This window comes from Python bivittatus, unplaced genomic scaffold (assembly GCF_059951505.1).
Source record: "Python bivittatus isolate LINGU-HERP-01145 unplaced genomic scaffold, Pbiv_v1 ctg000440_np1212, whole genome shotgun sequence".
Lineage (NCBI taxonomy): Eukaryota > Metazoa > Chordata > Lepidosauria > Squamata > Pythonidae > Python > Python bivittatus.
Window position 1 is genome coordinate 1079561 of NW_028277063.1, and position 26137 is coordinate 1105697.

The following is a 26137-nucleotide window of genomic DNA, read 5'->3' on the forward strand; positions in this document are numbered from 1 at the left end:
TCCCATGTCGCGCGGGGCTTTCTGGGACTCGTATTTCTAGGAGCGCCTTTCAAGCTTCACGAAAGCGCACTTCCCGGACTGCATTTCCCATGCGGCATTGCTTCCTTTCTCTCCGTCAAAAACCGCCTGCCATCAGTTCCCCCTTTTTCTGCTAAGAAAAAGGCAGCTGGTTTAGTCCGGTCCTAAAGTGTGGAAACTACGGCGGCATTTCGACTTGGCGGTAAGATGCCTTTTAAGGAGCATACCATTGTGCTTGCGCAAGGGGGGGGCGGTCTAGGTTCTGCCTTCTTGTTGCCCCGGCACGGAAGGTAGGATGCAGCTTCCTGGTTTTTATTAGGAGGGATGCAAGCGCTAGGACGGAACCAGGGTTCGCCTTTCAGCCCAGGAAGCCGCCTGATGGATTTGGCAGGGTGGGAGGGAGGCGGGATCCAGGACTCCAGGTGCCCCCGGGAGGAAGAGCTGAGCGGGTGCGTTGCAGCACTGGAGAAAAGAGAGGAGGGTTCCCTTTAAGAATAACCATGGGTTGTGGAAAGCAGGGGGTGGGAAGGAAATTGGGGCACAATTTTTGTGACTATGGCGTTGGTAAAAGCAAAAAATTGAGGGCCACCACTGCAGGGCCTAAAGTGAAACATCTGGAGTAGAGGATGGAAGGGCGGCTCTCCTTGTCTTGATTCTCTTCCTGTTTCCTTAGTTACTCCCTTATTGATAGCATTCAAACGGTAGGTTCCTTGGGGCAGAGACTGGGGGTGGGGGGGAGAAGGCAGGGATGCTTGGGTCTCACTCCCATTGATGGCACCAGATCAGTTGTGGTTATCCTGTATCTAGGAGTCCGGAGGTACATTAGGACAACTCTGGAATTAAAGGGTTTGACTCCCAGACAAAATCCAATTGGTTAAATCAGGCCCAGAATGACAGGGCTGGTGACTGGCAGAAGCCACCTGGTCCCCTCCAGGCGTTAGATCTGTTTGGGCTGCCCTCCAAGACATCCTACCTTGTTCTTTTCCCCTTAACTTGCTTTAACCTGGAAATGTAAACAGCTAGACTTGGCAAGGAAGGGGTGACTGTTCCCAAATTCCTGGCATGTGGCAGCTGTTCCTATAAATGCAAACATATAACATTGAACAGTCACGACTGGGAAAAAAAATGTTTTTTCCCCAAGGGCCATGCCAGTGCTGTTCAGAATAATTATATGCAATACAGCATAATACATTCTATTACCTACAGAATAATTCTACATGTAATATAATACTTATAGAAAGGCAGACTAAAAAGCAAAACTAAACATTATAATATCAACTCTTGGAAGAGCCATCGTATTTGAGATCCGGGGGCTGGTGCTGGCAATTTGAAATTGTGTTTTCAAAACAAAATGTGTTGTTTGCTGCCTTAAATCTCTTCCTAAAGGCAAGACATAAATATTTGAATACGTGAGCCATATTTTCAAGTTAGTTGGCTTGGCATTCAAGCTAGCTGAAGCACCAATGAGATGACATTGCAGTAAGTTTCAGACTAAAAGCAGGCCCTGGAGCTTGATTAGCAGGTATTCCCTATGATGAGTAATAGTAGCTAAATTACTCTGAAAAGCATGTTGCCCAGCACTGCCAAATCTCTTATGTAATGTGCACCATAAGATGCTCTCAGCTCAAGGAGGCAGCGAGGCCTGTGGGATTTGGTCCTTGCATTTTATAATGTGCCTCTGGGAATGCTCTGTTAATGCTCTAAGGTTCCTTTGCAAGATGTGCTGAAATTGACGTGGAAAGGCGCCTTTGATTGCTGTCATTTAGCATGTGGCTTCGACCAAGGGAAGGACAGTGCTGGGTCTGGTCTCTTAGCACTCACATCTTGTCCTCGCTTCTATCAATTGTAAAATGAGAAAATTAATCAAAGAGATAATGGTTTAATAGACTAAAACTTTCTGCTGGTCTCAAAGTAATTTCTAGTTAAATATTAACTATCATGGAAACAGACGACTTCTTGAATTGTTCTTGCAAGCAGTGGCCTATTAACCTTTTTATTATGGCAATCTCAGCCTCTGAATTCTTTAGAATTATGCACGCTTCCTCCTGAGGCTGTTTCCAGGAAACCTGGCCAAGTTCAAGGACTTAGGGTGGGGAAGAAAAGTACTTTCTCTTTCTGATAACCAGAAACCTCTTATTGCCCCTTATTGGAACCAGGAAGCTTGAACAGGGACATCCTTGGATGGATCTTACAGAAATCTAAGGAAGTAAATTATCAGTGTAAGACAGAAGCCCCTCTTGAGAAGTTTGGGCAAATGTAAGGAGGAAGAGCACCCTGTTATTTCAGAAAGCCAAATACGCTTTGCTCAGTAGAGCAAAGAATGAGTTCAGATACCATGCTACATCATGGCTTGTTTTTGCCCTGATTTGTTGAAGAAGCCACAGTGCCTGGATTTACACATAATGCTAAATCCAAACCAAACAAATCACATTCTGGCTGTGAGTCCAGCCAGTATGAGAGGAAGAGAAATCATGACAGAGGGGGAAAAGAGATCCAGAGTGGTTAACGGCCTGGTTTTATGCCAGATTCACTCAGAAACAAGTCCTACTGATTTCCCTGAAATGCATTTGAAAGAAAGCATGCTAGGGTCACAGGCTTCCTTGTAAGAGCACTTGCTATGCTTGAAAGTCACCATTGAAAATGAGCTGGCAGATTCTTGAGTAATGCCTTCTGTGTTGTTTTCCCCTGTTTTGCTGCCTGGGCTGCATTTTAACTGCTGATTGACTACAATCCCTAACAAGCTTGCAGTCAGCCTGGGATTTTGAGTGCATCAGCCAACGGGACGGTTGCAGCCATAATCTTTTCCAAATTCCAAAAGCCTTACCAGCGCTCTGGGATTTCAGAAGCCTGTTCTCCAGGCGCCTTTCTGGTCCTGTTGTCTTACCCTTCCCTGTGGGTTTCAGCTGCTTGGGGTGAAATGAGGCCAAAGACACGGGCATTGCTCAGCCACCTTGTGCGCACAGGCCTTGCCAAGAGTGAGAAGATTGTGGACAGGTGCCAGACAGAGTGATTGTACATTAGCTTTTCAGCGTTATCTGAGGGGATCTGCGTGGAAAGGAGCTCTACCAGATCTGGAGAGGAGGTGGGTGAAGACACTCAGGGCTTTCTGGAGACCTGGGGCTCCTTGTTGCCCCTGAGAGCTTTCCCTTTGAGTTGCGGCTTCCAGCTGTCACCAAGCCACAAGACCTCCTTCTGCAACCCAAGCTGGAGATGAACCCAGGTGTCTTGGCTTCAGTTCCCTCTTGCTTTAATTTCTCAGCCCTTTGACCAGTTTGGGATGGAGCTGTGGGTCGCTATTTAATCACCTGCCATTAACTGTGGATGTCCTGTTATTTCGTACTTCCTGCCCTCAAGCCTTAAGACTCACTGCCTTTCAAAGCTTGGAGAGAACATGAGAGTCCTTGTTCTCTTTCCACCCCGTTGCTTGCCCTCCTCTAAGGCCCAGTTGGGCCCTGTGACCTTCTGGATCTCATTAGGCACCAGCTCCCTCTGGTGTCTCTGAATGATTACTGGGGGTGAGGGGTGCTGTAATCTAAGAACATCTGATAGGCCACCAGTTCTCCATCCCTGGTTGTCAGCCCTTCAAGGTAGACCAGACCAGGAAACCAAAGTTATGAACGCTAATACTGTACTACTTTTATTATAAGGTTACAGTAACAGAATCTTGCAAGTCTGGATATGCTTCTCCCCTCCCTCCCTTTATCTTGATGAGAACTAGGGAGGGTCTTGCCTGAGATGCTTTTTCAGGTTACAGATTTGGCCCGGATTCAGATTTCTTTCATCTGACTGTTGTCTTGACTGTGGCTCTTCCTCCTATTCCTCAAGGTTATTCCTTCTTCCCATTATCCTGGTCCAGATTCTCACCAGGGGATTGTCCCACTCTGGACACTCAAATGGGGACTTCCACAGTGGAAACTTCTCTTACTGAGAGAAACTCCCTGCACATCAAGGGATAAAGCAAGGCTGGAACATGTCTCCCTACCATGCTATGTTTCTGTCTTCAGGGACTTATTTTATTGTATGGAAGAGGCCCCTAAAATCTAATCTAATCTCTTAAAGCAAGATTAGACTGGATTTCCACCTATCAAAAGGAGGACAGTCGGCATGTAGGCTTGGATAGCTCTGTTTGGTCCATTACAAAACATCCCTAAATTGCAAGAGGAGAATATTTTGGAGTCAGCCTCTCTCTTTTAGCCCATCCCACTTTGCAGGTTTATGTGAAGGGTGGAAGAAAATTATTAGTATGCCTTGGACTGAGAGGAGGACACCATGGGTTTCAGTGATATTATTATTTTGTTACATAATGGTACCTAGAAGTCATTTTGATTGTAGAAGTCACAGCAAAGAATGAATATGTGTGGGTGTGCGTGTAGAATACTTTTTACTCTGGAGGAAAGGCAAGACATAGATCAAATAAATAAGTACTAAACAGAACAGGGCATGTGAGTAATGGTGTTAAAGTTTTACCCTGCAGCATTTAACTGTTTTAAGTTGGAAGCCCATGGAGAAATAGTAGAGTTGATTAATTTATTCTTTGCTGGATACAAAACAAATTTCAGTCTGCACCAGCACAAAACAGCAGTAACATTTGCTCCGGTTTTGAAAAATAACGGCTGAATTTCTAGCACTGATCAGAACACAAAGATCTGCTTTGGAGACAGAGAACGGAAGAAAAGAGAATATATATGTGTTTTGGGTGGCTGAGTAGTGAATGTTGAAGTACATAAAGTAATGTATCCAAATGAAAAAGGAATAGAAATGCCTTTTCTCCCGGACAGGCACTGAGTCCTGTGATCAGGATCTAGGAAACTAGGAAAAGATTTCCAACATTTCTCCTGGGGCCAAGAAGAGAATGGAACAGAGGGTAGGAAATTCTAGAAATATTTGGAATTTCCTATTTGTGAATACCAATTGAGTAGACGTTCCATAGCTCATCCTACACTTTATGATGGGTGGAGCGAGGGGGGGAGGGAGAATGTGATTTAGTAATTAGCAAAGGGGAGGAGGATTCTTGGGTTTTGTCCCTAGATTGAAGAAGGGAGGGTCCAGAAAGAGATGAGAGGAAGTGCGCCCAAATACACAAAAAAAGAAAGGGGTGTGTATCTTTCTAGAACAGATGTTACAAACAATGCCAGCTGTTGAAATCGCATTTTTTTTCCCCAGTGAAATTATTTCTACCGGCCTCTTAAGCATCTCTTGGTTATTGGTGTAACATTTAAGACTGGCTTACTGTACAAACAAATCCAGAAGAATATATAAGATTTGAATCAGTAACTGGATTTTCCTTTCCTTTCTATCCCTTCCTGATAGAAACGGAGCCACATATCATGGTAGAACAAGGAAGTTGGCAGGCAATAATTAAGTTTATTTGAGGGAAAGATTTCTCTTCAATTTCTGTTGGATCTGGATGGAGAACTGCTTTCATTTTCCTTCCACGTTCTGTTAAGTAAATTCAGTCGTCAACTCCGAGGTGGTAAAATTATCCATTCACCTGGATTGCAGGACTGCATCGTTTGAAGGGAGATGGATTCTGCTGTGAAATCTATGTATGTATTTAGTATCTTTGGGGGGAAATTTGCAAATTTAGCCTTTGAATGACAGATGGGCTTCGGCCAATGTAAGTAAGAGGTGTGCCAAGTTGTTACTCATAACGTCTTGGAGCATTCTGGTGTTCTACGTGGCTTTTGCTATGAGACAACTGGATGAGATCCAGCACACTGAGAAGATGTAATGTCTTTTTTTAAATTAGAGGAAGAAAAAGAGGTGAAGAGATTCTAGTTGCAGGAAGAGGTTTTTACCTCTTTTTCTTGCTCTAATTTTAAAGATGTTATATCTTTTCAATGTCCTGAATCTCCTTTCAGATGCTTACAGTTTGCATATAAACATTGGCACAAAACACCTTATGTAGTGTGTTTTTCAGTAGTGTTAATCCAAAATTTCAAGATTGCTGGTTCAGCTATCAAGGGATAAAGCAATCATACTTTAGATGAGTGAATCAGGTTCGTCTCTTGTCACATTTAGGGAATGCACAAAGGTCCTGCCAAAGGGGACAGCGACCAGACGTGGGGAAAACGGAAACATCCACGGAAACATCCGTGTGACTTATCATCTTAAGAGTAAGTATTGTGGATGCCAAGGAAGGCTTGGTGGGATTTTGTTACTGTTAGGAAGACAAGCTAGGGATTAAGGCAGGGTTTCCCAACCGTGGCATTTTCCAGGCCTGTGGACTTCAAATTCCAGAATTCCACAGCCAGCATAGCCACTGATAAGAATTCTGGGAGCTGAAGTCCACACACCTAGGAGTTGCCATGGTTGGCAAGCACTGGATTAAGGCACTGGACTAGTACTGGTGAGTTCCAGCTTTGAGTCCTGCGGAAGCTGCTTGGGTGACTTTGGGTGAGTCCCTCTCTCAGTCCAGGAGCCAGAGTGGTGGAAGGTGCTGGACTAGGAGAGAGGAGATCCAGGTTGTAGCCTCCCCTCGGCCACATAAGCTCCTTGGGTGACTTTGGGCTAGTTCCTTTCTTTCAGCCAACCAGCCTCACAGGGTTGTGTTGTGGGGATGAAATGAAGATTCCCATAGAAGTAGCCTTCAGCTCTTAGAGCAGTGTTTCTGATGCACTCAGAATTCCTCCCAGGGAATTCTGGGAGTTGAAGTCCACACATCTTAAAGTTGCTAAGGTTGAGAAACACTGTCTTAGAGGTAAGATGGAATATAAACTTAAGGAAGGGAGGGAGGGAAGGTCTGAATCAGGACATTCTGGTTGAATCCGTCCTCAGACCCAATTTAACATCTGTCTTAGTTTCCTTCCCTGTTTAAGGAGGCTACTTAATTTTTATTTAACTATGCAATTATTATCCAGCCTCTTGGAAGCTGTTCCTAACTTAAAGCCTCAAAATGGAAATTTATGCTTACATTTCAAGGGAACCCCTGGTTAAAAAAAATGGGGGACAAGCTGCTCTGTTTTTTGGGGGGGTTGCCACAAGGAGCGCTCAGAAGACCATCGTCATGGATGCATTCTGTACTTCGTTAAGTCTGATGGTTGCTTATGAAGCCGTGTTTGCTTCTGTGCTGCATTTAATCACGCCTTAAATTTGCCCTCTGAGACACCTTGTGTTCCAATGACAATGGTTTGGTCAGGCTAAAGATTCAATAAGGAACAGCAAATTATATGAATGGCATAGAAATAGTCAATTGGCCGTGATAGCCTCTCTTTTTCAATTTTGTCTTCTCATCTTATTTGTTATTTTTCACCATTCCTATGCCGCTTCAGTTAAAAAAATTCTGGGCAGCTTGCGTAGGTAAAACAATCCTAAAACCATTAAAACAATAAACATAATCACAATAAAACCAGCCAATAACTCAGTGTTTCTCAACCTTGGCAACTTTAAGATGTGTGGACTTCAACTGGCTGGGGAATTCTGGGAGTTGAAGTCCACACATCTTAAAGTTGCCAAGGTTGAGAAACACTGCAGTAATGCAAAGTTATGCAATTCCCAACAAAGGAAGATCTGAAACCCAGGTGAAAGAGGATTGTTTTATTTCTCTCCTAAATGTTAACAAGGAGGGAGCCGTCGTTACATTGGGGGGCAATGTATTCCATAAGCCTGGGCAGTGTCATGTTGGGGGGGGTCAAAACAGGCGAGACAACAATCACGGCATAGTGATACAAGGCCTGTCGCTTTTCTGTGTGCGTCATCACATGTGCCAAGGGGTGGGGCTTCAATCCTGATGCCGTGGCTGCCATGTTGCCTGCTTTGACCCCCCCTGTGAATGAAGCTGAGAAATCTGCAAAGATAGTGAGTTTCATGGTTCTGCTCCCTTAGCTTCGCAGGGGGGATAGGCAGCATGCCTCCATAGTTCAAACCGGTATGATAGGCCGATTGTCCCCAGAGCAGGTTTTCCTGAAGATAGCCAGGATTCAGGATCTTGGTCAAACTGGTACGAGAAGAACTTCCTAAGTGGGGTAGCACAATTTTTCTGTCTTCAGGTGTCTATGGTAAAGAGAATGATGTGGAAAACACTGCTGAGGGTGGAGCTGGGGGCAGCAGGGAACCAGGCCCCTTGCGTGCTCCCTTTCCTGTTCCCTGGACTCCGATACCGGTCCTCTTCAGCTATTGATCAGCACCATGAGCTGGCCAGGGAGCGATCCAAGACAGTGACCTCCTTCTACAACCAATCTGCCATTGATGCAGCTGCTGAAAAGGTGAGTGAGATCAGCTGTTGCAGCTGAATTCCTATTCATAGCTCAGATGTAACCCACCGCAGCATAGGCGGAGGGCAGCTATTCCTGTTCCTCTACCACCCTCTAAGCAGGCTTGTGCTTCTCTAATAAACCTTCAGTCTTGAGGCAGGACCAGATCTAGTTTTGGCTCCCTGGCAGCAGGAGTACATTTCTCCCAGGACTGAAATGAAAAGACAGGTTTGAGCATGCATGTTGCATTCTTGGAGGCTGGCTGGCCGGTTGGCTGGCCTAGTTGGCCAATGGATCTGTTGATTTTGGTGTGGCTAATGCCATTTCAGTGTCCCTGGGAAGAATATTGGGTGGAGTTAGACTTAGCAGAGGCTTCTCCATGATTTGATTTCCTTGAAAGACATCCCATATTATTTTGAATGCCGTAGACACAGAGTCCTTGGGTCCCGTTTGCTAATCCCCAGTTTAAATGAGCAACTTGGTGCTGGCTCTGGGGAGACCATCTGTGCCATCAGCTAAGGAGACGACAGAGGCTTACTTTTGTTCCCACAGTCTGGGGCCTGGTCTGGGGACAATGCTGGTTAATTAAAGCATGCTGGCTGGGGAATTCTGGGAGCTGAAGTCCACATAGCTTAAAGTTGCCAAGTTTGAAAACCACTGCTCTAGTGAATTAGATTGGAATCTTTCTCACACTCTCCCTGTTTCCTGGGCTTAAAGCATGTTTTTGTAACCACCATCTCTGCATAGTTTCTCCAAGGTCATCTCCGTGGCTCTCTACACCAGGTGCTGGGGCAATTTATGGATGGGTGGGTTGTAGAAGACAGGAGAGGGAGTTGCTGGCCATTATAATCAGCCCCAGGTTTAGTTTTTGGCTGGAAATGGAATGAACTTGATTTCTCATTCTCCACCTTCAGAAGAGGGTCGCTGTCAAGCCTTTTGAGGGCATCATGGATTTGAGAAAAAGCTTTGCACTACATGGCAGCGAATAATGAAAATAATTTTGTCATGGGATGCTTGGTGCTGTGCTTATTGCCTTTCCGGGGGCCTTCTGGGGGTTTGTGAACATGCCTTCTGTTCTCTTTGCAGCCCTCTGTGAGGTTGACACCCACCACCATGCTGTATTCTGGACGTTCTCAGGATGGGAGCCACCTTTTGGTAGGTGTGAGGTTACCTCCACATTGTTAATTCCCAAGTATCTGGATCTACTTTTCATCCTTTCCCTTCCCTGCTTGGAATTATGGAGTTTACCGCTGCTTCAGGAGCTGTTCTGCACGTTGAGAAATCTTGGTTTGTATGCTAGTTTTATACGTGCAAGAAGAGGCTTTTGGGAGGCTGCATCCAAGCAAATAGGTGTGACCTAGAAAACCTGCACCACGTGATTCTGTTATATATCTAGAATACAAATGTGCTTTTTCCAGGTGAAACAATCCTCTTTCTGCACATGGAGAACCTGCTGAGGAAGAAGCACCCCTGCTTCAAAATTCCTTACCTATGGCAAGCTTAATGTGTCATTCTATTTCTTAGGTTTGGGTTACACACGTAGAGGTATTTTCCCCATCAAGCATAAATAACTCCCCCCAAATATTCTGAGATGGGTTGAACCTATGGAAGAATAATACTGCACGTGCAACTGAATGTCCCTTCTTTGTTCTTAAATTTGCATTTCACTTTGCTAGTGTGAGAATTTCTCTTTCCCTTCTGTTGTGTGTCTTCACCATTAAGCTAAAGAAAAGGCCCCCAAAACTCCATTGCCTCCCAAATCTCTAGAATATAGGCTCCATTGGGGGATGTGCAAACCAATATTTGGTTTGAGGCGGTGGGTGTTTGAAATTTAAACATGTAGCTACAGTAACCAGCAAGCTAGGTGCTGTCCTTGTGTGAAGGCCCTTAGGGGAAAACCAGAATTAAGTCTCTGCTTGTAAGTTTAGCCTTCTGCTTTTGGGAAGAGCTAATCTCTTTTTGGATGACACGGTGGTGTCTCTGGCTTGAATGAAAGAAGAGCTGTATGACTTTGTCCAGGGCTGTCTGAAATAAAAATCAGGCACAAAGAAATCTAAAAATGTTGTTCATCAAGGAGTTTTGGGTGACATGTGGGTTCTGAGCTTCTTCTCAGACATAACACGTCTAGCAGATACACAAACAATCAACAGTGCATACTCACTTCCCTGGAATTCCTATGTTGTAACCCTAACCTTCCTTTTAATTATTGATCGTAGCTCTTTAAAATGTATTCCTTGGGTTTCTAGTCTAGATTAATAAGAGGGAATTCAGACACCCACTTTTATCTTCACAACAACTGTTGAATGCTCTTCTCCTAGTGTTTTCCTTTGTTGTCCCCCTCACCTTTTAATGGATATGGTTTATTGATGATTGTTTTCTATTGTTTTATTATAGTGTTTTGTTATGTAATTTGTTTCTCTTTCCTATGCAAACTGCTTCAAGATGCTCTGGTGTAGGAAGCTGTATACATTAAGTAAATAAAGTATAAATAAGTTCAGATATCTCTGTTGAAGCTGCAGTGGACTCCCTTCCAGCTTATAAATGCTGGCGATTTAGAGGCTGATTCTTATGTAGCACATAGGCTATCATGTGAATGGTGTTATATGACACATACACAACCACCTCCATTGTGGCATAGTAGTCCAAAAGCACAAATCATGAAGACAGACCCTGGTCTATTCCAGATGTGTTCTCCTCTAAGCAAACCTCTGTTATTTGATATTGTTTGGTAGATCAAGTTTTCAGGCAAACCTCCATCCACACTATAGATTTGACCTATCTCTGTCCAGTTTCAATGAGCTTCTTGTGCTTTAGATCAGTCTTTATGACACTCTGAAGCAGTGTTTCTCAACCTTGTCAACTTTGAGACGCATGGACTTCAACTCCCAGAATTCCCTAGCCAGCTATGCTTCTGGGAGTTGAAGTCCACGTGTCTTAAAGTTGCCAAGGTTGAGAAACACTGCTCTGGGGTGTTCCAGCTGACTTGGATTACACCTTTGGCCACATTGACTGGGAATAATAAGGGATGTAGTCCAGCTTGTGTGAAAGTGTCCTGCACTGGAGAACACTGTTGTCAAGCCCTTTAAGTGAAGGGCATAATCTAGGATGAAAGTCTTTGCTTAATGAGTTTTAGTGCCAAGAATCAGGGGCTAGAGTACAGAATCTTGAGAACTGAGATAGGAACTGTCCAGCTGTCCTTTATGAGTGAGTTCATTAAGGTGGGGTCTCTTTGAAGCTTTTGAATCTCATTTTTCCAGAATGTTTGTATGATGGACTGAGTCCATTTATTTGATAACCCTCCAATGGGATCCCCTGTTTGCAGATTGTGTTAGAGAGACTCCTCTGTCTTTCTCAACCTTAGCACAGTCTCTTATATCTGCTTTAAAACTGACAGGAGATGTCATAAATCATAAGATTGGAGAAGGCCTTAGAGCATCTTTCACATCCAGCTTCTGTTGGAAGTCCTCCAGTGAAGGAGAACTCATCACTTGATGTGGCAGCCTGTTCCAGTAGCTGTCAGCTCATATAGCCAGGAGATTTCTCCTGACGTGTAGCCTGAACATCCTTCCTTGTAGTTTTAACCCCTTGATCCTGCCCTTTGGGGCAACAGAGAGAAGTCCTCCTCCTCTTTGGCACACGCAAGGTATGCCATCATACCTTGTAGGCTGATTGTGTGGGTCCTGTGAGGGAAGAAGCTCCAGGTAAAAGATGGAAAGTCAAAAGGAAGTGGAGGAAATACTTCAAGCAGTTCATCGGCTGTACTGATCTTGGGGTAGAGAATAGGCATCCTTCTTGAATCCAAAGATGGTCATCAGTCTGGCCTCACATGTCTCCTGTGCAAGGTACTTAACATGACCCCATTTCTCTCTAAAGACTTGGGTATGGGCCTGAACAGGGCCATCTCCACTGCAGTCAGGATCTCTGTGTGCCCCATCAAACAGGGTGGGGGGAACCACTTTTCCTTCTGCCGATGCATGCATACAGAGGCTGAGGAATCAAATGACCTCCTTTTGTGTTTTGCTACAGAAAAGTGCCCGTTACCTGCACCACGAGCTGCCCGTCCGAATAGCTCATCGCATCAAAGGCTTTCGAAGCCTTCCCTTCATCATTGGCTGCAACCCCACCATCCTCCATGTGGTAGGTGCACCAAGGTCTGGGGGGAAGCCTAATAAAGAGATGACCGATAACTGGAGGTGGACCTAAAGCAGGGAAACAGGCGAGGCCTTAAGGCTGTTGATGTTCTGATAATGCAACCATAAAGCAGCTTCATAATTGCTTCCTTCATATCGTACCAAGGATCTCATTGCCTGCTTTTCAAGCAATTATTTCTCAAGGCAGAAGTTAAGTTAAGCAGCACCGAAGAGAATTTGTCTTTTGCGCATGCAAAATGGCACAGGCGAGGCAGCGGGTCTTTGACCGCTCCCTGAGTGATGGGGCCTCAGAATTGTCTTTCGCTCTCAAATCTCGGTTCAGATGAGGATTATTTCAGACAGGGAAGACGTTCTTGGGGTGTTGCTTTTCTGGCAGGGGCTGGTGTTTGGGGAAGCAGAAGGTATGTTCTCATTGCCTTTGCAGTGAATATAGACTGGACTTTTAGCTAACAGGAAGAAAGGGTCCTCCTCATCCAACAGGTTACCAGGGAACGTAAGAAGTCAATAGCTCACAGTCTAACCCAGTGTTTCTCAACCTTGGCAGCTTGAAGATGTGTGGACTTCAACTCCCAGAATTCCAGCTGGGGAATTCTGGGAGTTGAAGTCCACACATCTTCAAGCTGCCATGGTTGAGAAACACTGGTCTAACCTATCTTGGAGGGTTGGCATGAAGATGAAAATGAGGGAGAAGAGTCCTTGGTATCATTCTGAGGGTTTTGGAGAAATAGAAACATGTAATCTAGTAGTAATAATAATAATAGTAAAATGATGGGAACACTGATCAAATAACTGCTTCCCCCCCAGGGGATTTAGATTGCGAGAGTTTTGACTTGAGTGCCATTTTCCTTTACTCTACTGGATTCTGCTTCCATTAAACAGTGGCTAAAACTGTTCACGGCCACTCGCGAATTTTTAATTCACCTGCGAGTTGAAATCTTGACTTGGCCTCAAGATTTCATTTTCCCTAAGAAGCAACTTTATAACTTTATGCTGTTTTACAGCAGCTCTGCAGTGTAGGCCAGTAGATGTCCTTGACCATCATTTTGTGAGCTACTCTGAGCTCTCGGGAAAAGCCTCCGATACATCCCGCTATGATCTTCTCCCCTTCCTTTTCGCCCGCTTCAATTTTATCTCAAAATCTAGGGGGAGGCTCCGGGAATTTGGTGAGTCCGTATCGCTTGGTTTTGTTGGTGGCCCTTCCGCTTTACTCACAACTGCCCTCTTTGCTATTTTCAGCATGAGCTTTACATTCGAGCGTTCCAGAAACTGAGTGAATTTCCCCCAGTAAGTATCGCTGGACCCAAAAATGTCTATTTTTGCCATTGTGAGGCTCATACGGAGGAATACATTGCTCTGAGCTCCAATCAATTTTATTTCAATCGGTGCTTAGCAGACTACATAAAAACATAATTAAAAAGAGAAAACAAGGGCATTCAGGCCTGCACACACAAAAGTTATTGACCATACAGGTGATAGTTTCGTAGAGTTTCATCCCTGAGAGAAGAAAGTTCATGTAATAATAGCTTGTTCTTCCTGGGAATTGATGCAGCAGCAGTGAGCTTTAAGTATTCTGAATATTCCTTTAAAAGTCACAGTGTAGTGGCACGTGGCAGATCGTTTTTGTCTCCCTGGATCCACACTGGCTGGTACGCACATTTGCTGTTAGATTAAGGCCTCATTATTAACCCAGTCATTGCAGGGTTTTAGTGTTTCTTAGCAGTTTTAATGTTAGTTTGATTATTTTTAAAGGGGTTTAGAATGTTATACCATATATTTTACATCCATATCTTTACCTACATAGCCCCCAGGAGGAGGGGTCCCCAACTCTTCAGCTCATCAACCCCTTCATGAAGTTTCAGATTGTTCATTGACCCTAAACATTTATTATATGAAAATAATTTAATAAATACTATTTTAATTAATAGTATTACAAATAATAATAATAACAACATCATCAACCCCTTGGATAGTCCCATCACCCTTGGGGGTCAATATTGTCCACTTTGGAGAACCCTGCCTGGGAACCATGAGAGGCATACAGGTAGTCCTTGACTTACAACCATGATTGGGACCAGAACCTCAGTCACTAAGTGATGCAGTTGTTAAGTGAGTCATGGCCTATTTTGTGGCCTTTTTGCCACGGTCATTAAGCGAATCACACAGTTGTTAAGCGAATCTGGCTTCTCCCATTGACCTTGCTTGTTGGAAGCACCCTGGGAAGGTCACAAATGGTGATCATGTGACCCCGGGACCCTGCAACTGTCGTAAATACATGCTGGTTGCCAAGGCCCAAATTTTGACCACGTGATTGTGAGGATGCTGTGATGGTCATAAGTGCAAGGACCTGTTGTAAGTCACTTTTAGTGCCATTGTAACTTTGAACAGTTGTTAAACGAATGGTCATAAGTTGAGGACTACCTCTATACATTTCAAAATAGATAAAAGTAGCATTGGTTAAAACGAATTGTACTTGTGTTAAGACCCTGACACATTAAATAAGGGGCAACTGTTTTAGACTGCCTCATTCAGCGGCCCCTCCTCCAGTTCCCTCTCTGTTAATACCCTTCCTCCATCTCTTCTTCTGCATTTAAAGATCAAAGACCAAGAATCAGAGGCCCAGTACTGCAAACTGGTCCGACAGCTCCTAGATGACCACAAGGACATTGTCACACTGCTGGCTGAGGGCTTGCGGGAATGTCGCAAACACATCCAGGTAACTGGAAGGCTAGCTTTTCAAGACTGTGAGACTGTTTTGTAACAGCCAAGGAAGTCGGTGGCTGAAGGCCTGTTACATATTTTGAGAGGGTATTTTGATAAGATCGGTGGAATGATTGTCAAGGTTTCAGGAGATTGTTACATAAGCAGCCAGCTTCTCCATTATCAATGAGAAGACCCATCTCCTCAGATCACAGGAAGGGTTCAAAAGAAAATCTAAAATCTTCCCCCTCGTGCACATGGGAGTGTATTCATTCCAAATGGGAAATAGTTTGGTTGCTGGAATTCTTGGACCCCCATCCCTTTCTTCTCAATAAAGCTTCAAAAGAGATTCCATGAGAATTGGGCTTGAAATCAGTTTCAGATTTAGTTGATGCCAAGGTAGATTGGAGGAGGTAGAGAGTAAGTTCAGGAGGAGAGACTGTTTATCCAGGCCTGCTCCATGCTCTGAATCAATCCTTTATTCCCCCCCCACCCCCGCTTTCGCTCCTGTCAATATAATTGTCTGAACCACGCAATTAATTTGGGGGAAATGGATAATACGGTGAAGGCAACTCATTCTCATATGTGGCTCGGAGGGAATAATAACAATCCTATCTGTGCCTCAGATTCCCTCACTTATCCCTATATATCCCTAAATATCCCTCACATTCCTTCCAGGGGGAATGACTTTTGAGGAAGATTGACGCTGGGTGGGAAGACGGGTTTTGCGGTTGCTTTGAAGTCTCAGCAGCTTCCCTGTTTCCTTCCCAGGACGAGAAGCTGATCCGTTCTTTTCTGGATAAGACCCTCACTTCCCGCCTAGGGATCCGGATGTTGGCTACTCATCACCTTGCCCTGCATGAGGACAAAGTACAGTCTTTCTTGAACTGAACTGAGATTTCATGATCAAAAAAATTAGGTCTGAGTTGCAGGAGTCAGAACACATCTCTGATAGTAAGCTAGGCGTGAATTTGATTCACGTTTTTGAGACGTTTTCAGACGAGTCTGAAATGAAACGTGAAGGCAGGCTGTTACCCCATCCAAGCAAGCATTGTGGCTCTGTCCCGCAATGTTTTTTTCCAAAAGGTCTTTCTCAGCCTTGGATCAAAAAACCCTTTAATCTAGGACTACCTTGAAACCTTGGGCTTTCCTGTTGAGCCAGAGTCCCTCCAAGGTAAAAAATTAAGCCTCGTGACTGCTGATATCATGGCAGACTGACTTATATCAATATTGCGCAGTGTGTGTGTGCACGTGTGTGTGTTGGCCCTTGGTAGCAAACAAACCTACTGATCTCATGCCAGCCCAAAGGACAGCGAGCCAAAAATGCAGGGATTTCTAAAGCAGAAAGCAAAACAAAAAGTAACCTTTAAAATACCCAAGCTGTCCTTGCACAAGTTTTGCAAAAGCTACATACAGAAGCAAAACATCCATATCATCAAAGAATGCTGGAGGAGGCCACTAAGTCTAAACCCCAATCCATGCAGGAATCAAGGTTAAAACAGTCCTGAAAGATGGCTGTCCAACCTAAGCTTGAACGCATACAAGAAAAGATAGCCTATGGCTTCTCTGGGATGCTGATTCCACAGCTGAATTTTCCTTCCTTGGTCTTTTTTCCCAACTCAGCCAGAATCTTGCCGCTTTTTGACAAGCACATTATTCCATATCTTGCTCTCCAGAACGACAGAGAACGGATCTTGGTTTTCTTGTGTATCTGAGGAATGCTGCTGTTTGATCTTGGCAGCTAATCTAAAATCAACATGCTAATCCAAAATCAAAACGTATTTTGGCTTATTGTGATTGTTGAACCCAGCCTAGCCTGGGCTGATTTATGTTCTTTTCTATTATTTCAAAGGAAATTTTTAAAGTATCTTTGAAAACTGCGGTCTGGAAACTAAAGCAAAGAATAGCTTATATGAAATGTTTGTTTTCACAAGCAGCTAAACTGCTTTGCAGACTGATGGTTTATATGTGTGTTCCTTAGGACAGACTTTCTCAACCTCAGTAACTTTAAGAGGGAGGGACTTCAACTCCCAGAATTCCCCAGCCAGCATGGCTGGCTGGGGAATTCTGGGAGTTGAAGTCCATCCCTCTTAAAGTTACTGAGGTTGAAAAATACTGTCGTAGGCGCTTAAATAACATCTCATGCCTCAGACTGCCATTGAATGGGACACTTATAGCCAGGGTAGGTGGGTTTCAGAGTCCTCCAAGAAAACAGTGATGCTGAAACTGGCTGCCTGCCAACACTCACCCCCAATTCCCAGAACATCCACGACCAAGTATTTCTAATGCCAAACTCCCAAGATCAGAAGCCCCGTAGGAAGCATACCAGGAGAGGGGTTAGTGATGCAGTGCTCCATAAACCCTCCTTTGTGCCCCAGATTCAGGCAGGATTCCATGCTAGACCGGACATCAAACATTCCTCCCTCCAACCATAAAGTAAAGAGAAAAAGTCTCTCTCCTTTGGCTGGCACAGCTTTAGATTCCTGAGTGACTGAGCAAGAACAAATGGCCTGGAAGGAGAAACCAGTAACCTGCTATCAAGGTTTTGCTGACATCTTTGCTTCTGACTCATCAGCCCATAGAAATTGCACATGCAGCCCAAAGATTTTTAATATTAGCTTTAGATTTTGGCCTGGGGTTGAGGGAAGAAAGCCTTTGGGTTGAATGTCTCATTGGGATGAACGGTGCTAATCCGACGCTGAACCAGCATTATTTTGTTTTGCATCATCTTACAGCCAGACTTCGTTGGAATCATCTGTACCCGCTTGTCTCCAAAGAAAATAATTGAAAAATGGGTGGATTTTGCCAGGTAATTATTGCTGTTGAACTGGTTTCACCCTGGTTGTAGTATCCTGCAGTCAATAGCTCCATCTAGTGCCTGTATTGGATAGTTCTTCCTTCTCCTTTTTTTTACAATTAAATTGTTGGTTGCCCCCACCCTACTATTCTGCTAATTGCAGATCACTCAGAATCATGCCATAACACAATGTGTTAAATTAAAAGGTATTTAATTTAAATTAAATCAAGGCCTAAAATAATCCAATAAAAGGCATCAAACTGAATAAATAAATACATTTAAAATCTGAGAACGTAGATGCTGTAACTGGAGACGTGTTGATGTGATTTGCTTAAGACCAACTTCTTCAGTGTATGTGTGAGGATTGCATTTGTGCCTGATGAATGGAAGAACGCTGCTACTGTTCCACTATTCAAAGGGAAAGATAGCAAGAGTGAATGTAAAAAACTACAAGGGGTTTGTTTGGTAAGCATGCCTGCAAAAGATGTAATGTAACTAATCAAACTCTTTCCAGTGCAGGTTGTCCCCAGAAGCATCACTTAATAAGACATCTGGGTCTCCGTTTATCCCCTTTCCCACCTCCAATTTTTCTGCAGGCGTCTATGCGAACACAAGTATGGAAATGCTCCTCAGGTGCGGATCAACGGGCACGTGGCTGCCCGCTTCCCTTTCATTCCGATGCCTCTTGATTACATCCTTCCAGAGTTGCTCAAGAATGCTATGCGGTGAGTGCCAGAGCCCTGTCAATGGTAGGAAGGTTTCAACCTAATTTGGTGGATCTATTTGAATGAGAGTACCAGAATGCCGAGAATGTAAACAGGCATCTGTCATTGACGGATATCATGAGGGAGAGTGAGACAAGGAGATCCAAAACTCCTCTTTTAAGAAGGTGGTGCTCAAAAAGAGTAGAAGTATTTGAGATCAAACCAAGTATAAATTCTGAACCATCCTTCCTGCTTGCTTAGTAGTTGTCAACTATATAATGACTCCCAGATCATGGAATACTATAAAGATATAGTTCCAAGGCATGTGTATCCTTATCTTTGAGGGAATGAGTTGATGTGCATCTTTTTTTCCTTTTCCCTTTAGAAAAGCAAAGATCATCATTAGGTGCTTAAAGAAAACGAGATTTTGTGGCCCTGAATGAATATATATTTTGTTTTCTTAAAGGATCATTTGGATATGAATTCGTTCTATTTTGTTGAGATTCCTTAGAAGACGTAGTTATACAGTAAGAAGGAAGGAGACAGCTGGCTTAAAGGAAAGTGGCAAGTTAGGGGGCGTATCTTGACTGCAGAATTTTCACTGTGGAATTTGAAAAAAGCAATAGAAGTACCAGTGTTGGAATAGTTAAGCATCAACAGTAAAGGATCAAAGAAAGTGTTTAGTTTCTTGCCCGTCTCAGAAAGTCTGAGCAACTGAAAGAGCCTCTTGTTTCTATGGACTTGATCTATGTGTTTTCTGGATGGGGATAAGGCATCCTAGGAGACCATGATTGAAAGAGGAGGATTCCCAAGAGACAGAAGGGAAGGAAAAGACCAGCAGTAGGAGAAGAAATAGGGAGAAGAAAAAGGTGCATGTTAGCATACTACTTTGAAATAATCTGTCAAATCTTGAGCCTTTCGCTCCTCAAAGAATAAATTTCAAGATTTATTTTTAAAGGAAAAGCATTAACATAATTCCACTACGTTCAGATTCTTGCAATCAGCTGAAATGCGGCTTTGGTGGGATAATAACCTCATCCCTTTGATTCTTTCAGAGCTACTATGGAATCCCACTTGGATACCCCATACAATGTGCCAGACATTGTCATCACTATTGCCAACAATGACATTGACCTCATCATAAGGTACACAGACCTTTCAACACCACTTGCATATCTCTACTAAAGGCTTAAGGTGACTATTGACTGCTGCAATCTTGATGGAAACTTTGCCTTAGAGGCCAGGTATAATGACACTTGTGAACACATTGAGCCCTGCTCTGGAGGTTGACTGGATGGATTTTTGGTGGAGAGAAATACAGCAATTTTTTTATTTATTAGTGAATTTTTACCCTATCTTTCTGTTTATTCCAATGTTCAGAGTAGCTTCTTAGAACAAATATTGCAGAGCACCTTTTTACTTTAATTAAGTAAATTAAATGGAACAAAGATAGCAGGAACTAGATGTACCTTCTTAGCGAGGGCATTCCATAGTCTAGACGAAACAGAAGAGAAGGCCTTGTGCTTCTGGCTAAGGGGTATCTTCAGAATGTCAAAACAGGTTGCAGCCAAGGGGTGGATAACTGCTGCTAAGCCCCCCAGCTTCAGAGCCATTGCTGGGCAAATGCGCTCCTCACCACAGCTGCCACCTGCAAATCCAGTGACAACTGGGGATAAAGGAGCACTCCCAAACTGCTCTTTCTGTGGGAATGCAAACCAAAACAGACTCACTCCAATTTTGGAATCCAGCTTTCTGCTTACCAGCAGTGCCTCCATTTTGTCTGGATTTAATTTCAGCTTGTGTTCTCTCACCCAGCCGATTATAGAGCTAGGCAGCTGAAGGTATAAATGGCTTCCTTGGGGTTAGAAGGTAGGGAGCAGCAGGGCTGGGTGTCACCAGCATCCTGATAACATTCCACTCCAGAAATCTGAATGACCTCCCACACACCGGTAGATGTTAGCTTAGAAGACAAATAGAACCCCGTGGGACATTATAAATCAATGACTTAGATGTAAAAAGAAAATCATCTTCTGAGCATGTCCCAACAGGAGGGACCAGAACTGCTGCAAATTCCTCCCTAGGCTGAACACTGCCAGATGACCCAGAAGATACCATGGTGGATAGTATCAAAAGCCCCTGAGAAATCCAAGAGGACTAGTACAGTTGTACTCCCTCCATCTAGTTTCCTGCACAGGTCTTCCACCAAGGCAACCCAAACACTCTCATAAGCTTGCAACTTCAAGACTGGCTTCTTCTGCACATCTCTCTTCCTGTTGGCAGGATTTCAGACCGAGGTGCAGGAATCCCTCATGACCATGTTGAGAAGGTCACTGATTACCACTTTACCACGGCTGAAGCAAGCACTCAGGATCCCCGCATGAACAGCATCTTCGGGAACATGGTGGAAATGGGGAACAGCGCCCAGTCAGGTCCCATGCACGGGTGAGCACAAAGCATAGATGGGAAGGGAGGTGCTTGGGATAATGCAGACATGGTATGGGTTATGCATTTCTGTGAAGGAAAAGCTTATACATTTGCAGAGGTTGGGAACAGTAAAAGGGAAAAAACTATGTATTTCTTTATTCAATTTATATGACCATCCATCTCACAATGGCCATTCTAACATAGAAGAAAAACTGAAAATACAAAATGAACAGCAATGCAAAAAGCCTATAATGGCAGCTGAGGATAACACCAAGCTTCATTAAATTAGCAACACCTCCTGGGCTCAATTAATTTCCCAACCTCCATACCTGGGGGACACATCCAGGTCTTTCAAGCTTTCCGAAAGACCGGCAGAGTCAAGGCCAACCTAATGTTTTGGGGGGTAGGGTTATGTAGTCATCACTCAGTAGCTTGGTTCAGTTTTAGGGGGGCTTACCTTTCCTCAAGCAATGGCACCCCATGGAAGCTTCCCCATCCCATCGTAAGAGTGCATGAAAGGCAACCTGATGTATAATGAGGTTAGTTATGCTATGAATAAGACATGTAGAGTTTCTCAGAGGCTTCAATCTCCAAAAATTGGCCCTAGAACAGAGGACTCTGCTTCTGACGGCTCTTGCGTCTGCTGAGAGTTCGCAGCCCTCCATCCCTTTTTGACGTTCTCTTCCACAGGTTTGGATTTGGACTGCCAACTTCCCGTGCTTATGCTGAGTACCTAGGTGGCTCCTTGACCCTCCAGTCTCTGCAGGGCATTGGCACAGACGTCTACCTCCGTCTCAAACACATTGATGGCAAAGAGGAGAGTTTTCGCATTTAGAAAGGCCCTGGCGATGAGACTGACCCCTTCCTTGCTTCTGGAGAAAGCTTTTAAGACCTACACCAAATACAATTTGGCATGGAGACCACCATTCTTCTCATATGGATTCCTGAGCATCTGCTGTCCTCCCCTCACGAAGCATTTTGCTCCTTTTGGACACGTAGATGCCATGAGAAAGGAGTAGAGGGCTTTCTCCCCTGTGTGGTTGCTGTTCAAAACGTTGCTTCCTGATGCTTCCTCCAGTCCTGTTTTGGTGCACGTTCGGTGGTCATTGGGTGGCCTCTTGAATTTAAGTTACGAAAGCATAGCCTGTGGACAGAATCTCTCCCGTCCCCATGTGGAACTGCTCAAGGCCACCAAGAGCATTCGAGCAAAGCAGTGTTATTTCTCTGTCATCTTCTTGCACACTGCCAACCCCATCTATGGCCTCGTTCCAACTTCCTTTTGGATTGCTTCTGATGGATTCGAAGATGTGTGGTGAAAGCAGGTTTTCTCTGTCACACGTCATGTACGGATCTCACTACTTTTCCCACTCAGCACTTCTTCATCTGTATGGATCGACTCTGATTATAGGATGTGGCATCTAAAAAGTTCTCCCTTGGTACCATCTAATATTTGGAGATGCGTTCCCTTATTGGGAATTAGAATCTACCTGTTGGTCTGCAAAGAGACTTTTCATGGTGCACGACAGTAAAAGATCATGGCCTAGGGAAAAAAAATACTGCAACACTACGTAACTTTGCAACCCAAGCTATGGATTCCACAATGTTGTTCCTCTTCCCTAGGTAACGTATTTTATTTGCACCCTTCTTCTCTGCCCTTGACCTTTCAGTTGCCACTTAACTGACTTTAAAAAAAAAAAATCCAGGGAGCAGAATCAGGGTTTGCTGTCTGCTCTTCCCTCTTTCCTTTCCCCATTAGAGGGTGGAGATTCGAAATGAAAAACCATTATTTCCTGTTGCAATACTTAAATAAAAAAGTGCACATTCAAAAATCTAGCATGTTCATCTTTCCTTGAGGAATATGGGTACATTTCAGAAATGGAAATCTCTACGGATGAATTTGTGGCTCCTTAAAACCTATGTTTTATTTTTTATGGGGGTGACAAATGAAACGGAGGCTTTCCCGGAGGACATGGCTGATCTGCAGGACCCATACCCAGGTGTGACCTGTACTGCTTATGACATAACTAGGTGTGATAGATACTGCTTATGGCAGTGTTGTCCAAACTTGGCCACTTTAAGATGAGTGGACTTCAACTCCCAGAATTCCCCAGCCAGCCATGCTGGCTGGGGAATTCTGGGAGTTGAAGTCCACTCATCTTAAAGTGGCCAAGTTTGGACAACACTGGCTTATGACATAACTAACCATGTTCCTAGTTAAGCTGGGGATACCAGGAGTCGACACTGACTTGATGGCACATCAACCACGGGGGAAGAGGGCCAGTTCAGTGTAACGATTAAAGGCACCAGGCCAGAAACGAAGAAACTCTGAGTTCTAGTCCCGTTTTAGGCACAAAACCAGCTGGGGGACTTTGGACTAGTCACTCTTTCAGCCCCGGGAGGTGGCAAAGCACTTCTTTCTGTGCAAGAAAACTGTAGGGAGTTGTCCAAGCAGTTGCCAGAAATATTTGAAGACACACACGTGGGGGTGGGGGGTGGGGGAGTGGAAACAAATCATTTCTCTGAAATTATCTATAATCTCAGTGCAGAGGTTAAGAATAGAGCTTGCATTTTTAAATTTCTTATTCTCTGAAATTAGACCTTGTTTACAGGAAGAAGAGAGCCAGCTTAGTCTAGTGGTTAAGGCTCCAGGCTAGAAAGCAGGAGACATGAGTTCTAGTCCTGCCTTAGGCATGAAAACTGGCTGGGTGACTTTAGGCCAGTTGCTGTCAGCCCAACTCACCTCACAGGGTGGTTGTTGTGGGGAAAATAGGAGGAGGAAGGAGTATTAGGTATGTTCGCCACCTTGAGTTATTTATAAAAATAAGACAGGCGGGATAAAAAAAAATCTAAATCTAAAAATCTAAGAATACTTTCTAGCATTTTTTTAAAAAGAGCAGTGGCCAGAGTGAGTGAACAGGAGACCAAACAGGAACAAGGAAGGTGTTTTGGGGGGGAGAGTTGTCATGGAGAGGTACAAGCAAATCTCAGACTCTGCCAGAAGGATGGACCTGGAAGAGACTTGCCTGGGGAACCTGGATTACATCTGTGACAAATGCAAGCTTCTCGCTGGAGAAGAAGCTGAACCAAGCGGAGGTCAACCTTTCTTCTTTGAGATTCCTCAGAGAAGGTGAAGAACGTTCAGCTTGTTCTTCAGACAAATATTTAACAAGGGGACATCCAGGAGTGAATACAAATAGCTTTATTCTTTAGCTGACAATGCAAACCTCTCTGTTAAAAAAACCAGCAGTCTCCACGTAATAGCAGGCTGCTGTGGGTAACACAAGGTCATCAAATTCCTATGCTAATATAGGCGCTTCAAGCAAACACCCCATGACTCAAAACTAACCTGATCATTGCTAACAGTACCAGATACTGTGCAGACAGCTCACCATTCATGCCAGCAGAATGAGATCTCCAAGGAGGACAGGGCGCAGGAAGATGTCCAGGGGCAGAGCAGAAGGGAGGAGGACCCCAACAAGGCATCCCATTGGGAGTAGAAGATAAAACAGCAGATGAACAATTCCTCTGACCAACCAGTTGAAAATTCTAGGCAAGGAAAGTGAACGCTAATCTCCTGAGGTAGTTTCTATCATCCCATCCTAGAGCAAGGGAAAGGACTCTCAGTTCTGCAGACATCACAGAACTTAAGTTCTCCAGTGAGAAGAAAACAAAGGGGTGATGGTGGTGGTGGGAGACTGCTGTTATTGGGGTACATGTCTCCAGGATGTGGTGGAAAACTGATAATCATCATTGCTGATTCTCCATATAGGGACAGATATATAAGAGGACATATACTAGAAACTGAAGTCCTGGGTAGGAAAGATGACGGCTCTGGATACGAATAGTGCTTTCATCCATCCTTTCTATTGATGGTCAAGAGTCAAGAATGAAAAGCAGGATCCTGAAAGTGAACAACCAGCTGAGACTGTGTATTATGCATGTCAAGAAAATGAATTTATCCAACCCCTTTTAAAACCTTCCAAGTTACTCAGGAGTCCTTAATGAGGATCTTTGTTGAAGGCTTTAGAATCCAAGAATACAATTTTGACAAGGTCACCTCTATACACCTGCCTATATACACTCTTTAAAAAAAACCCTCTAGATGTTTGCTGAAGCAGGGTTTATCTTTCATACATATATGATAAAGATAGCCTGCAGCTGAAACAAGAGGCTTCATTTCAGCTTGGCTCCTGCAAGCATTCCCAGCCTCTGTGAACTCTCTTAATGCTTTCTAGCCTCTGAATGACATTTGTAAAATGGAAGATACTGCTTAAAGGATAAGAAAAATAAGGCTGGAGTTGCGAGTGCTTAGCACTGTGTTTCTCAATCTTAGCAACTGGCTGGGGAATTCTGGGAGTTGAAATCCACTCATCTTAAAGTTGCCAAGGTTGAGAAACACTGGCAAGATTAAACAGAGGTATACAATACTCTCTTTTTATTAATTAGAAATATTTTCCTTTAAGAACAATTTTGTCTTGCAGTGCAGTAAGTTCATTCCTATTACAAACTATATAATAGCTGTCCCCAGTTCCAACCACCTCATTCGGCCATACCATGATTTTATAGAACTAAGACAAAGATAGGCTTTACCAAAATTCCCTTTGCTTTACACATCAGCTAATGCTGTCAATGTTTTACAGGCTCAAGTGGGGCTTCTTTGATAATACTGATAATATTTAATTGCTTCCTTACAGGGTTATTTTCTTATATTGGGATGGAAGAAATGCCAGAACACATAACATTACCTAAAAAGGTGAATGTTCGCTTGCAATGTATTTTAAGCTTAGAGGCAAGTAAAGTGCCAGTTCCTTTCAAGGCTGTAGTCATGATTCATTTGTCAATGTGACCACTTAACCCTCTCCCCTTTATTTAATATTTATGTGAATAATAATAATAATTTATTAAACTTGTATGCTGCCTGATTCTCAATGACTCGGAGCAACTCACAACAATCCACATATATTTAATAATTAATCTATTAATTCTCTCTCTCTCTCTCTTTCCCTATACCAGTGTTTACTGACTGGGGAATTCTGGGTGTTGGTCCACATATCTTAAAATTGCCAAGGATGAGAAACACTGCCCTATGCTAATATTTCTCGGCCTTTATTATTTATTTTAGAATATGAATAGCAGTCAGGCAAATGCATAATG

The 26137-nt window shown here is 43.8% G+C and overlaps 1 protein-coding gene across 2 annotated transcripts; it reads left to right on the forward strand.

The window, feature by feature from the left end:
* Nucleotides 1–65: 65 nt before the first annotated feature.
* BCKDK (branched chain keto acid dehydrogenase kinase) lies at nt 66–22816 on the forward strand. Of its 2 annotated transcripts, none has more exons than XM_007437545.4 (13): nt 66–220; nt 6040–6134; nt 8007–8222; nt 9297–9365; nt 12237–12347; nt 13598–13645; nt 14955–15074; nt 15830–15928; nt 17794–17867; nt 18452–18580; nt 19615–19704; nt 20840–21001; nt 21674–22816. In XM_007437545.4, the coding sequence occupies exons 3-13, from the start codon at nt 8013–8015 to the stop codon at nt 21816–21818; spliced, it is 1257 nt and encodes a 418-aa protein (XP_007437607.1). In that variant the 5' UTR covers nt 66–220; nt 6040–6134; nt 8007–8012; the 3' UTR covers nt 21819–22816. The 2 variants fall into 2 exon arrangements, with proteins under 2 accessions (XP_007437607.1, XP_087998721.1); XM_088142595.1 differs by lacking the exon at nt 66–220 and adding an exon at nt 290–308.
* The last annotated feature ends 3321 nt before the right edge of the window (nt 22817–26137 follow it).